The sequence below is a fragment of the Opisthorchis viverrini genome (assembly GCF_000715545.1).
Source record: "Opisthorchis viverrini unplaced genomic scaffold opera_v5_8, whole genome shotgun sequence".
Taxonomy (NCBI): Eukaryota; Metazoa; Platyhelminthes; class Trematoda; order Opisthorchiida; family Opisthorchiidae; genus Opisthorchis; species Opisthorchis viverrini.
This window is the reverse complement of record NW_008751664.1, coordinates 1,191,167-1,204,470: the sequence shown is the minus strand read 5'-3', so window position 1 is coordinate 1,204,470 and position 13,304 is coordinate 1,191,167. Positions and strand designations below refer to the sequence as shown.

Sequence of the window (13,304 nt, the reverse complement as noted above, 5' to 3'; positions counted from 1 at the left end):
ACAGAATTCGTAGTAACATGAGTTAATCCACTCTCAAGTCGCCGATATCAAGTTTCACTCATCCCCAAAACTGTCCGTCTATGGGATTCCCTTCTATTTCATGTATCAACAAATGCTTGTAGCCTTCTAATTTTCAAGACCTGGGTTGATGTTCATCTGCCAAACTCCCTCCCCAATCATATTCAACAGCTTGCTTCATCCATGAGTTACTCATTTTGCACGTATCACGAAACTGTTCACATATGAAGTGCCAAACTACTTTACACAACTTATCTAAGTGTCGTCCTTACCTCTCTGAACCACGAACGTGAGTAATAAAAGGCACAGATTCGATGAATGAGGTATGAGCCTTAAGGCCATACGTGTAACCGATAGCACGTACCCTCGGAAGTTCAGTTGTTACAGCACTCGTATAGTGAGCGAGAAGGTAGGGGTCCAAGTCCATCTCCGGACCCCTGCTGTGTCGGTATTTTTCATTTCAACGTCTGCCGAATTTTCTGCTTCCTTTTACAGTTAAGAACACTCCACGGTCCGTTAATCGGTTAGTGCCCTCCCCCGGACCACTCTGTTCTGATTCAGAGCTCGACATACTGTTAAGGCCCCTCCATAGACTGGACAATCTGAAAGTATTTTATTCTTCCTGTTGCATGGAGGCTGTACATCAAGAGTATAACACAAAAGAGCGAATTGGTACAAATTTGGCTCCCATTTAATGAGTTCCCCTTTTGCGAAGCTTAGCATCGTTCACTCAATCATGCAATCACCGTTCAAGTCAGTTCAACACGCTTCCTAAAACAGCAGACGCTCTGTCCCCATATATTTTGGAATGTTTCCCCACACTAACTTAAGAAGTCAGCCTCCTAACCTAAAAACAATCTTTGTTGAAAATAGACGGCATTATGCGTCGTTCATGCACTACTGAATATAAACATGGAATTGTAGAGTACATACATGAAAGCTTAATTGTCATCTAGCGGAAGAGCAACCACTTCGGGCCATGTTTTGCTGTGTGTCCTACGGGTCTGCTCATTAGATTCTCACATGAAAAACAGTGTATTTTTACGAAAGGGATCAACGAACTGTTCGCAAAAGATTATCGAGGACCCTGCTGTTTAGATTGCAAGCTACCTCGTTCAACAATTAACTGGTGAGATGACTGCAATTGGGGATATTCATGGAACCGGCTCGTCCTCTAGTAGGAACCAACTTCGCCAAACCATCCTCGACACTAGAACTCCCAACACTCAAAAGTCTGCCTCTATGATTCGGCATCCGTGATGTTACGAAAGTAACAGGTAAGCTGTGAGCAAAAACGTTCGATGAGCCATCTGTTATGGACGTCGATTTCTGGAGACAGAAACAAGCTTTGGGAACCGATCACATAACCTAAAACAAACCTGCAAAAGTTCTGCGTGACGGCAATTGTGTCGGTCAGGTTGAGAACAACATGCCACCAACCACCGGGAATGAACACTGTTTCCCCTGGACGTTGGAGTAGCTCGATAGGTTCGTAAGGTTGGGGCCAGTCGGGTAGTCTTGTACGGGGATAAACGTAGGCGAACCATGCGATAGCCTCGTTTTTGTTCAATCCACCCTCGTTCGGACGTGGCTTGACTAAATCTTTCGGTGTTTGTGGGGGAAACAAACACCAGCTAGGAGAGTTAATAGAATCGTGTTGTGTGGAATGCAGAATGGAGAGCATGTACGAGAAAAATTGATGAATAATCATGTTAAGTACTAGCTAGTACGTTGCTGTTGCTATTCTCCATCCATTTCTTACATGACAGTTTCGATTAACTTGATAGAGCAAAACGAGGACAGACTAAGCTAAATCATCCATGAGAGCATCCCAATATTTCCTAGCGGAGTTAGACTGGTACTAATCTACTAGTGAGACGGGAGATGAGATTTACCGCCTCAAATACTGGCACGTACTGTAACGACGGTCGTGGTATTCGGTAGAAACCGACCACTCAGCAAATATGTGCAATCAGTGCAGCTTTATGAAAACTTGTGCGGAAATAACTCCGCAGTCAGTTTGACAGGAGGTACGAGGGCTGGGATACTGCCAGGTTCCCCAAGCCTAGATAGGGGAAGTCGAGAGGCAGAGGTCGGGTTCGAACCACGGACCTTCAGGTCAGTAAATTCGCGCTCCAACCACTTGGGCCATCTCACCCCTAGTCAGTTTGAACATGTAAAGGAATCAGCACCTAAACCGGAAACCTCGATTGCTAAATTAACTTACCGTTTATAGCCCCGAACCAAGGCATTCCATGCACTAGTACCGAGAGGATCGATGTGGATACCAGTACCTGAACGGGCCGGTCCCATGACGAACCACCTAGTGTGACAAAGAAAACGATATAACTATGCTTTGCAATAAAAACTGCCGGAAAGCAACGAAAACCATAAACAAACCAGGCATGTGCTACAAACTTCTGAGCGTCGTTATAAGCCGGCAAGGTATGCTGCAGCTCACTAATCCTGTCAACACGAGCTATGGTGGAAAAGCATATGCTGACGGAACACAAATATCAGGCGCTAAGTTTTAACATAGAACAAGTAGCAATGTGAATCCACTACGAGGAGAACAGAAACAAGTGGGGACGTTTCCATTAGTTACTAGAAGGCATCACAAGGACACCAACATGGTCGCATCTAATAGTCCCAAGCAGTTCCGATGCAATCACATTTCGCAACTTGCAAATTCTTTGAAACAGGAGTTTACCAACTTTCAACTCCGAATATTCGACTCTAAAGTGGAATCCTCATGTACAGTCCCTTCCCACGTTTGAATGCAGCATAGTGACATGTAAGCTGACTCCTGGGAAAAACCTACCCACTATGATAGCGACAGAAAGGTCCGAAATTTGGAAGCATTCAACTGTTGATAACTCAAGAACAAATTGTGGAGGTATACCCTGGTCAAACATTACATTATTCGAAATCACGCCTACTCCGAAAGTGGCATACAGGCGTAGAATAACAAACCAATGTTGTTCTTGATGAATCAACGCACAAAACGATGTGAATTTCCACTAGCGAGGAATCAGTCGATCCAGACTGGCGTCATCTGCAATTCAAATACCCTCAGATTTGATGGACAGAACAAAAGCATACGGTTGGTTGTACGTTACCCCAGCCGAAGCATAACCCTCTCGAGTACTGATAGAAGTTTTTGCAATCTTGACTTGACCATGATGAAGTGTGATCGCCTTTCATAATATGAGACGTTACTGAACCACAAGCCACATCATCATGGACAGCACGATATCAGTGTTAAACACTGCTCTTCCTCACAACCTTACAACCATAACCCATTTGAATTCCTTATTGTGAAGAAACGAATGAAAGTGGATAGGCAAAGGACTTGATTTTGGCCTACCAAGGTCATTCCGAGGTGCTTACACCTCCAGACACTCATTTAGGCAAACTGGATAGAAACTGACAACAAGAACGCCAATGACATCATTTAGCAGCCATATCGTGTAGCGTCTCCAACGACGTATACTTGGTATCACGCGGTCCCTATGCGGGAAGGCAAGTCGCACAGACAGCAAACAGACTCGCAATCCCTTTCATACCCTTCTGCCGGGTGAAAGGTTGCCCACCCATTTGCTTTCGCCACCCTGAAATGGCCACGGAAAACAGCATTCTCTTCGGCAAACAACGGTTTGGCGTGCGTAATATATGGCCTGACAAACGCAGCTCCTGGTGCTGGACACATTCTTCAACGGAGGTTCCCGCTGCACAACCAAATCTCGCCTTCTCATTTATCGTTACGAATTTGCCGGCGCGAACCCACACGATCTATGGTTCTGAGACAACAGTTGTCGAACACCTGAGAGCTCTCCGTATACTCCCACACGCCCAGAACTCTGAGAACCGATTCACTACATTAATTCCTCAACTACAAAACATGAGTATATTTGTTCCAGCAGTTACAGTTCCGACCACGGGAATGGGAGAGCGTCGGAAACACGGCAAAGTACCGGAGGTGACAGCATCTTCAATTAGTTCGAGAACAAGCAACCACGCATCGAAGGCGATAGCTTTAATGCACGAACGCTACTGACTGCGCGATCCGGCCACGTGTACCAGTTTCACCAACCTCTAGTGAGTTTAGTCCTGGGATCCCCGTTTAGAAAGGCAGAAGCTGCCCACCCGAATGAGTTGGTTGGCTAGTGTTTTCATACTTCATCGTCAGGTCACACTGTCTACCTCTCAGTCGGTTCCACTCAGCACAGGACGGGATTAGTTGTGCGGGGCAGATGGTCCTCTGGTATGCAGAGTACACATCCTAACGAATGTAACCATTGAAGAGTGAGTGACTCACCTACAAATTGAGGGTCCATTTTCCATACAACCATCTGGAGTACCCAGGCATTGCTAATCCGATGTCCCCACAGAGTCGACTAGACCAATGGTCAAATACTGATAGCTTTCGTGTGTCCTTTTCGTGTAGAAGCCAAGTTTCTGATTCATGGAGCAGTATAAATCGAACTGCCGCACAGAAAAATCTGCTCTCGACACAAGAACTGACTTCACGCCGGCACCATAGACGTCGGATGTTGGAGAGAGCTGTCCTAGACTTTCCGATTCGGGAAGCAATCTCGTCTTCAGCTACTCCATCGGAACTCATACAACTGCCAGGGTAAACAACCTTATCTAAGACGTCGATTGTCTCATCTACAAACAAGAGGTTTGACTTTCATCCCACAGACTCTCAAAGTATTGAGTGCTGGGCAAGCCTGTCAAAGAGGAGGACAAACTGGTCAACCGAGTCAAATGTCTTGGAAATCCATGGATACTGAAATTGTGGGTCGTGGGGCAAGATGTTGTTCTATCACCTGATGGAGTATGAAGGTTTGGTCAACGCAGCCCCTGCCAGGTTTGAATACCGCCTACTGCTGTCGAGTTAGCCATTCACGATCTACCACAAGGTGACGAGGGACACGTGACGCCAGGACTTTCGTCACGACCGGAGTCAAACTGACCCCTGTGATTACGAAAACTACGAGGCCTTTTTTGAAAGAGGACGCAACCACCAATTCTCCCCAGTTGTCTGGAATAGTCCTTTTTCAAAATGCAGGCAAACAGATCAGACAAGTGCTAACTGAGAACTTCACCCCTATTTCTGAACAATGCTTGTGGGATGTCATCCGACCAACAGTTCAGTCGCGATCAAGAGAACCTATGTAGTCATTAACCCTCGGGTGCACTCCACATTCACCAACCAGGGTTCCATTCGCCTATAGGATACAAATGAGTAGCAGATAGTGTCCTCGAGAAATTTTTTTAGAAGGTTTTGGCCTGAAGCGTTCTTCTTCACTCAAAATGGTCACCGCGCTGAGCCTTGATGGTTCCGTCCACAAATGGTTTCCGAGGGCCGGTCAAACGGATTACCTGGAATAATCTTCGGGTATCCCGGGCTTTTTGGACCTCTTCCATTTCTTCAGCCTTCCGAGTTCATCAGGCTTTAAAGTCAGCGAGCACTCTCATTCCCTTTCGAAAAAGGGCTAATTTGTCACACCAAATTATGTTCGGGGCCGGCAGGCGCCGACAGGCAAGCAGTGCCACTGTTCGGTCTGATATCCAGTGCTTCAGCGGACCCGGTAGCGCCATGCCGCAGAAAAAAAGTCCCAGGAGTGTGCAATGAGGTGGCGACCTCGTCCCAGCATGAACTTACATCTGATGGTGGAGCAGCTAGAAGAGACTGCAGAAGACGATTCTGGTGAACTCGTCTAGCATCCAGACCTGGCAGTTTCTCAGTTGCTGAGCAGTTTGCCCGCACCTTATGAGGCCCTGGAAAACGGATGAGCTCGTGGTCGAAATCCACAAATGTGTTCCGAAACGAGCGGCAGTCGGTTGTTGACCCGCGCAATCGGTAATTGATGGTGATGTGATCAATTTGATTCCGTAGTCGGCACATTGTTCAAGGATACCATGTGACCAGATGACTGCGGTTACTTCGAAAGTCAAGACTACATAGCAACAGCCTGAGGTTAGCCCAAGAGCGAAGCAATCGCTCGCCATTGTCCCTGCTCCTAGCTCCTCCTATCAAAAGAGCTATGCCTGGCCACTTGTGCATTCATACCTCCGGCAACCGCAACGATATCTGAGCATTTAGCACTTAGGGGGTCATAAAACTTGTCTCTGATTGTGTCAGAGCTACGGTCGGTTAAGGCGTGAACAGAGAGCGATCAACTTTCCGCGTGTGGAGCCCCTTCACGGACTTTATCAGACGAATAACACAAAGAAGACCATCATATCCAGTCGAGCAAAGATCCTTCGGCCCGGTAGATTATGAGGATGCCGACCCCTGAGCGCCCTACTGCAGTGGCCTCGGTATCGCGAGAGGTTCGAAACCAGGGGTGACTGGAGAGTGATGAAACAGTTAGTCCAACTACTGTGCTTGCATCTTTTTCTGTTTTTGATACACAGTACACGTCAATATCAAGTGAATACAATGAGAGCATGAGTTGCTTACTGTCCGGCTTGCTTCGGAGTTCGAACATTAGGAGCGGTCACACCGAGGTCCAAAGGTTGATTTTGAGATGTCTGAGGACGTCAGCGCCGAACGAAGCACATATCTGGCGGTCAAGGCCGATACAAGGTGAACAGCACCGTCAGCCCTAACTGGTGGGTCCACACGGAGTTATTATTGGGATGGTGGAGGGGGGGAGTAAAATTATGTGAAAGAACACGAATGGAGGTGTCAGCAGTATCATGGTTTCGCTTGTGCGCCCTGGTGTGTGCAACAAGGTGACCAGGCTGATGACACCAAGCGACAGCCGATGTGGCATGAGATTATTGTTAGTTGTAGGTATCATGGTTGTACGTGGGCTTGGATGCTGCCACGGTGCTCACACCCAGAAAGGAGTATCATTAGGGTTCGCGACAAAAGTTTTTGGCTCAAAAGCTTGACTGCAAGGCAGCGGTGTTTGGTGGGATATGCAAGTGCATTACCATTTTTAGACAATAATTGGTGTCATATGTCCTAACGCCGAACCTAGAGGCCGGGAGACTGCTGCTCAGACCTCTAACAATCGACCTACCTGGTATGAGAGACTGCGCTAATGACGCAAGGACACCCTCCAGTATAGGTATGTGGGTCACGAAGGCACACAAATGGTCACACTAATATAAGGTCCATGCTCTTCGTGACGAGGACAGAGTTTATTGGACTCATAAGAAAAAGACTGTCAGACAAAATCCATTAGCTGCCCAATCCCAATCAGCAAACACTTCATCCTCAACGGTAAGAAGCGCCAACCGGAACCAAGGCATCCACTTTTCCACTTTCACCTGATGAGCGTCCGTTAGCGTGACATGCATGGCACTCAGATTTTCGGGAAACAGCCGGGTCCTAAGGCATACATATAGCAAGAAACTACGGTGGCTTGGACGCGCGATGTTGCCCGCTCTGGTAAATAATACGAACGGCTAGAAATCCGTCGGGGAACATAAAACATAAAATGGCTCTCAGAGTGAACCTGAGTTTAAATTCAACGGTTGTGAAACGTAACTTAGGTTGGTAGACATACCGATGAGGAGGCCTACGTCTGTGACTTCCGTAAGTGAAGAGGTCCTCCGGGAAGAACTTGCTAATGACGTAATCGTCCAAAAGTTTTCTCCGTTTCGGGTGCTAAATCAAAGGTAGGGAATGTTTTTGTCGTAGTAAAGACTTACCTCACCGTAATTCGCATCAAATATATATAGAGGGCTGTCATCCTGATTATCATGCATGTACTGCACAAAATACTTCATCTTAATTTTCACCGAGTTGCCGGAATCATCTTCTCCGCATTTAAAACGCTGATTCCTGTACTTTTTGGCTAATCGCTGTAAGTAGAACGGTTTAGAGGTGGACGTCCGACAAGCAGCTTACCTCGAGTGTCCACTTTTTTGTGGCGGGCCAGTCCAGCTGGTCGTTGACTATTACCACCGGTTTGCTCGGCTTTTCGAACTCATCTCGAAACTGCTCAAGGGAGGTTTCAGTTGCATCTAGCCTAGGGCATGAATCTTGGAAGCAGTGTGGTGATAGGTCGAAAGTTTTGTCAAAACCATAATGCCACCATTGAGAAGGTGAACTATTTAGTTCCGACCTAGCCTTGGCTTTAGCTGAACGTAAGGCACGCTCATACCGGCGCTTACTCACCGATCGAGGCATGCCGCAAAGGGACCGTTCGATGCTGCAAGGAAAGTGAGACAACAGTTGGTAATGCGCGAACTTGATAAAACAAATGATACTGCGGTCATCACCGTCTCCTTACGGCTCTCTGTGTACTGATTGCAGCCAATGACCGAACGTTACCCATATACTATGGTGAGCTAACTATTCAGTTCCCGAAACTAACCAACTAAGAAGGATAAACTCAAATGTTACAATACGTAACGGAAATATGGCACTCTCGTGTGTCGATTGGTCGAGGAGTCCGAAGAATCTGAACCTGCTGAAAGCTCTTATCAACTGCTTGATATCTTTTTAAAATGTTCATTGAAGAAGCTACAGAAACAGCAGACTCGCCTAGATAATGAGTACTTTATCAGGTTTAGAACGTGCTCCACAATGTAAAGCTGCAAGTGTGTTAGTGGTTGTGAGCCTCAGAGATCTGGAAAGGAATAACGGATATCTCTCCTCCAAAGACACTGTAACATAACTATCAGTGTCATTCATCCAAACCTTGCAACATACAAGCTTGGAGAAAAGAACGGCTTCTGTCTAACGAAAGACCAATTTGATTCGCATCAACAAAATACGGGAAACACCGAGCTCCGTACGTTCCTCTGTTAAAGGTACAGTCAATACTTATGAAAATAATTTCCTGGGCAAAAGGGGCAAATATACTTGAGGTAGAGGAAATTGTCGGTTTATCTCGACAGATGGATCCAAAATAGCTAAGAATTCCGGCCACACAACTCTATGACAGCTCACTGAAGAAATGTGTCGGCGTTCAGAAACGACAAAAGACGTACAAAATACGACGGCATTGACCTCGAAATCCAAGTTGTCACTGGTTTCTTTCTACGCCAGCGATTCACTTGCGAAGATTTGCGTCCCAGCTACGCGTACTTCCGGTCAGACATTACACTTGTTAGCTGCTAGGGGAAAGTACTTTTGAATTCACCGATAAAAAGAACGTTTCAGGAAGCATTGGTCACCTGGGGAACACGCTATGGTCTCAACAGATAGTGCCACTCTACTTCCAGACCGCTTCTTAATAAGAGGAACTGCTCCCTGCTGGTCTTCCTGGAATGGCTGAAACTTAAGAAGACTAATTCTAATTAATGTAGTTCGCAGGATCAGTGCATCACCACGACAATGTGACAGTTTTAGGTCACGACAAACTGTAGATGAGCTTTAGACGGCAGAATAGGGGAACGCCGTGCAAGCCCATTCATACGGACTCCCGAGACAGACGGCACGGTTGGGTGTCCCATCAGGTAATAATATTAGTTTCTTGGATTTATCATCAGTCACCAAACCTAAATATAGCTTTTGGCCTAAACAGATTCCGTCGTGACTTTTGATTGTTTTGCTGGATCTGGTGGTAATTTTTTGTCTTCATACCTCCATCTCATTTTGATATCTCCCAACGACGACGGAAGAAAGGACTTAAGTGCGGCAGGTAATCTCCTTATGTGATCCGGCGCAGGCCACACTCCTCTGGACCCTGTAGATGATTACCCCCTTTAGTTGATCACGGTCTGGAGTAGGAAGAATATGAATGAAGAACAGCAATTGAGAAACATCGAGAAATGTAAAAGCGAGCGACTTGATCACCCACAGCATTCTGATGGCTGCTGTAACTCATAATCCAATCATAATACAACAGTACCGGACAGCGGCGCCGAACAGCTGAAAGTAAGCTTCACCTTGGTGTCTGTTTTCATATCAACACAGGTCTTTCTCGCAGGCCTTACGAAGTAAGGATTCATTGATAGGGTACACACCATTAGGTTGTGGACTTTCTATGGATAACACACACGGAAAATGGTCATGGAGAAGATCAACCATGCGACGAACTCAGGGCTGCTTAGAACTGCTCATTTGCGTTATGAGACGCCGCAGCCACCGACACTTTCGAACTGTCCGTATACCTACACTCGAGTTGCGCTTCATTTGGAGGAGCATTCACAAAAATCTTGAACAGGGTGAAGCACCGATCCTTGCAGCGCGGACAGCAATGAGAAAGTACTGGTAACACAAAGCGTCCTGAAGATGGGGGTGGCGAATCCAAAGGCCTATTAGCAGAGTGTGATTAACAGCTGGTCAGAAGAGACATTACCAAGGACCTTGCTGAAATCAATATGTACCATAGCCAGCTAAAACCTACTGTCAATGGCAACCACCTACTCTTCTCTCGCAAGCATGTTGTCAGCCTACTGGGGAAACTTTCGGAAACCGGTGTTTTTGTGCGCAGGCGTGGACAGCTCCCATATGCTAGTCTATGTTGGCTTGAATAAACATTTCCATCGCTTTTCCGTTAACCGAAATCAGGTTCCTGGAACGCTGACTTAGGCACTACATGCTTTCAATATCTGGGAACATGGCCATCCTCCATCGATCACCGGGAAAGTTGATATAGAGGCTTAGCTGTCAACTCACTTTTACAGCAATGAGTCATGTACGTATACATGGTGGTTCCGGTCTATGGTGATAAAGAAAGGTAGAGGAAGCAAGGAAAAATGGAAACCGGGTTAGTGGTTGGGGACAAGAGACTAGATAACCACCACTGGCTGCATGAAACCGTAGTGACAGTGAATATTGATGTGGTGGATCTTTGGCACCCGAACGTTGCATATAACATGCATCGGTGCAACCACACTCTTTTGTTACGTCTTTACGTTTCCAGGTAGTGTGTTGTTCACCTTTTGGTACCTTGGAGTCAGGACCCACTTCAGCATACAGCGCATGGCAGAGCAATCAAACACCCGGCATACAAAGCATATGACCAAAACAATGTGGCTGGTGCGTCCGAATCAAGCAGCTGATCTGTTGCCACAAGCCATTGGTCACACTTCACCAATTCACAGACTGATACACAGGATCGAGGCTTTCACCCAAACTTCCTGGGTCGAGGTTGTTCATGTCGTCCAGCGGCTTCCGTTCACCTGAAAGGTACAAGCGCGCTGTAGCATGGATCCTTAAGTTCTCAGCGCAAGGCAGTAATCTTGCCAGCGCGAGAACTCAACTAAGAAAGCGTCTAAAAGTGCTTTGAACTGGATACCGTCGGAGGAAGGCAATTCCACACACTAACTACCCGGAAAAAGAAAAATTTGTTGCCCAATGAAGCTATGCGCTCTGAGAGTGAAAATCGTACTACGTCCCTGCCTAGAGCTAGTTGGGTCAACAGTGAAAAACTTATTGACCAAACCTCGTTCAAACGTGGCATAGGTAAGTATTAGGTCTCCTCGGAGGCGCCAATACTCCAGGGTAAAGAAGTCACGCACGGCGAGAAGCGTTTCGTAGTCCACGGATTCAAGAACAGCAGCCATTTTTGTAGCAGCTCGTTGGACACGTTCAATGAGGGTTAGGTCTTTCTTCCGTCCTGAGTAGACAACTTGGTTGGCATATTCAAGGAGCGACCTGACGTAGGCCACAAAGAGTATCTAGAAGTCCATGAGGGTAACACGGGGGGAGATGTGCCGAATAATTCATAAAATAGATCATTCAGCTGTAGCACCCTTTCGGTGCCGAATAATTCACCAAAGGACAAATGCCTTTTGAGCTGATTTTTCAGGGTGAAGCGATAAGGACCTCTTTGAAGACAGCCAGATACCGAAACACCTCTTGGTAAAAAATCGCTCAGATGCAACACCCTTTCGTTGCCTAGCTGCCGTGCTACCCGTAGGAAGCACGAGGGCTGGGATACTGCCAAGTTGCCCAAGCCTAGACAGGGGAGGTGTCGAGAAGCAGAGGTCGGTTTCGAACCACGGACCTTCCGGTCAGTAAGTTCGGGTTCTAACCACTTCAGCCACCTTTTGGTAACTAACCTCGACATCATCATCATTGACAGCATAATATCAGTGTTTAACGCTGATGCTTGGACTCTGTATAACTGGACGAGAAAATGATTAGGTGCCAGCTTGCGACAATCATTCCGTGGTGCTTACACTCCCAGACACTCATTCAGGCAATCTAGATAGAAAATGGCGAGAACGCCATTGGCATCGATTAGCAGTCAAATCTTGCAGCGTCTCCACCAGAAGAAAAAATAAAAAATCGTCCAGCTGTAGCACCCTTTCGGTGCCTAACTGCCATGCCACCCGAAGGTTGCACGAGGGCTGGGATACTGCCAAGTTTCCCAAGCCTAGACAGGGGAAGTCGAGTGGCAGACATCGGGTTCGAACCACGGACCTTCCGGTCAGTAAATTCGCCCTCCAACCACTTGGGCCATCTCACCCCCGCTTTTCTCCCAGTCTCCCCAGTGAGAATTTCACTGGCACCCCCGTATTCATGCATCAACTTTATCAGCTACAGCGTCCAATGGGTAGCTCCACCAGGCACAGTGGAGATCACGCAGTCTTTGGCCCGACAGGCGAGTAGCACCAATAGCACCCAAACGTTTCGTAATCTCTTTCATGCCCCTCTGCCATGTCAAGGGTTGGCAACCTCTCTGCTTCCGCCACTCTGAATTGGACACGTAAAACAGCGATATCCCCGGAAAACGATGGTTCAGCATGCGAAATATACAGCCTAACCGACCCGGCTTTTGGTGCTGGACACATTCTTCAATGAAAGTCTCCGTGGCACAACCGAAAAATCGTTGAGGATTTTCCGACACCAAAACACACGACCTATGGCCCTGAGAAAACGATTGACAAACATCTGAAGGTGTCTCAGTTCCGCTGATTGAACAGGCCAAGTCCCACAGCCAAATAACAAAACGGTCCCCGCTACAGCCTAATGCACACGTCCCTTGAGATTCGGGGATATACCGCTTTAAAGCCATAGGTGTCTGAAATTAGCAAACGCGACCCACGCCTTGCAGGTTCGTACATTGACCTCATCTGTCACACCACAGTCGGAACTAACACAACTCTCAAGATACGTTGAACGATCCACAAATTCGACTGCCTCTCCTTGGACTGTAAGTGGCGAGCTCAGTGACCGCGAGTTCACGAACATGCCCTAACACTTTGTGGGTGCAAAGTGCATACCAAAGAGCGGGATGACTTTGGTTGGTTCATCCAAAAACACCTGCGCTTTCTCCTTCCCTTCAAAGACGAGAACGATGTCGTCCGTATATTCCAGATCGACAGGGTTTTTTCACAGGCTATTTGAACACCGGGAGTTT

At 47.0% G+C, this 13,304-nt stretch overlaps 1 protein-coding gene across 1 annotated transcript in view; it reads right to left on the bottom strand.

Moving 5' to 3' along the window:
* The window catches only part of T265_00784 (hypothetical protein), a gene marked incomplete at both ends in the record, with an annotated part of 31,321 nt that extends 19,819 nt beyond the window's left edge, over positions 1-11,502 (bottom strand). Inside the window, 8 exons of the mRNA XM_009164656.1 lie at positions 1,398-1,652; positions 2,027-2,177; positions 2,246-2,341; positions 7,564-7,648; positions 7,693-7,845; positions 7,892-8,195; positions 11,031-11,193; positions 11,265-11,502. Coding sequence (XP_009162920.1) covers positions 1,398-1,652; positions 2,027-2,177; positions 2,246-2,341; positions 7,564-7,648; positions 7,693-7,845; positions 7,892-8,195; positions 11,031-11,193; positions 11,265-11,502 — 1,445 coding nt within the window. The remainder of the gene's footprint in view (positions 1-1,397; positions 1,653-2,026; positions 2,178-2,245; positions 2,342-7,563; positions 7,649-7,692; positions 7,846-7,891; positions 8,196-11,030; positions 11,194-11,264) is intronic.
* Positions 11,503-13,304: the final 1,802 nt, after the last annotated feature.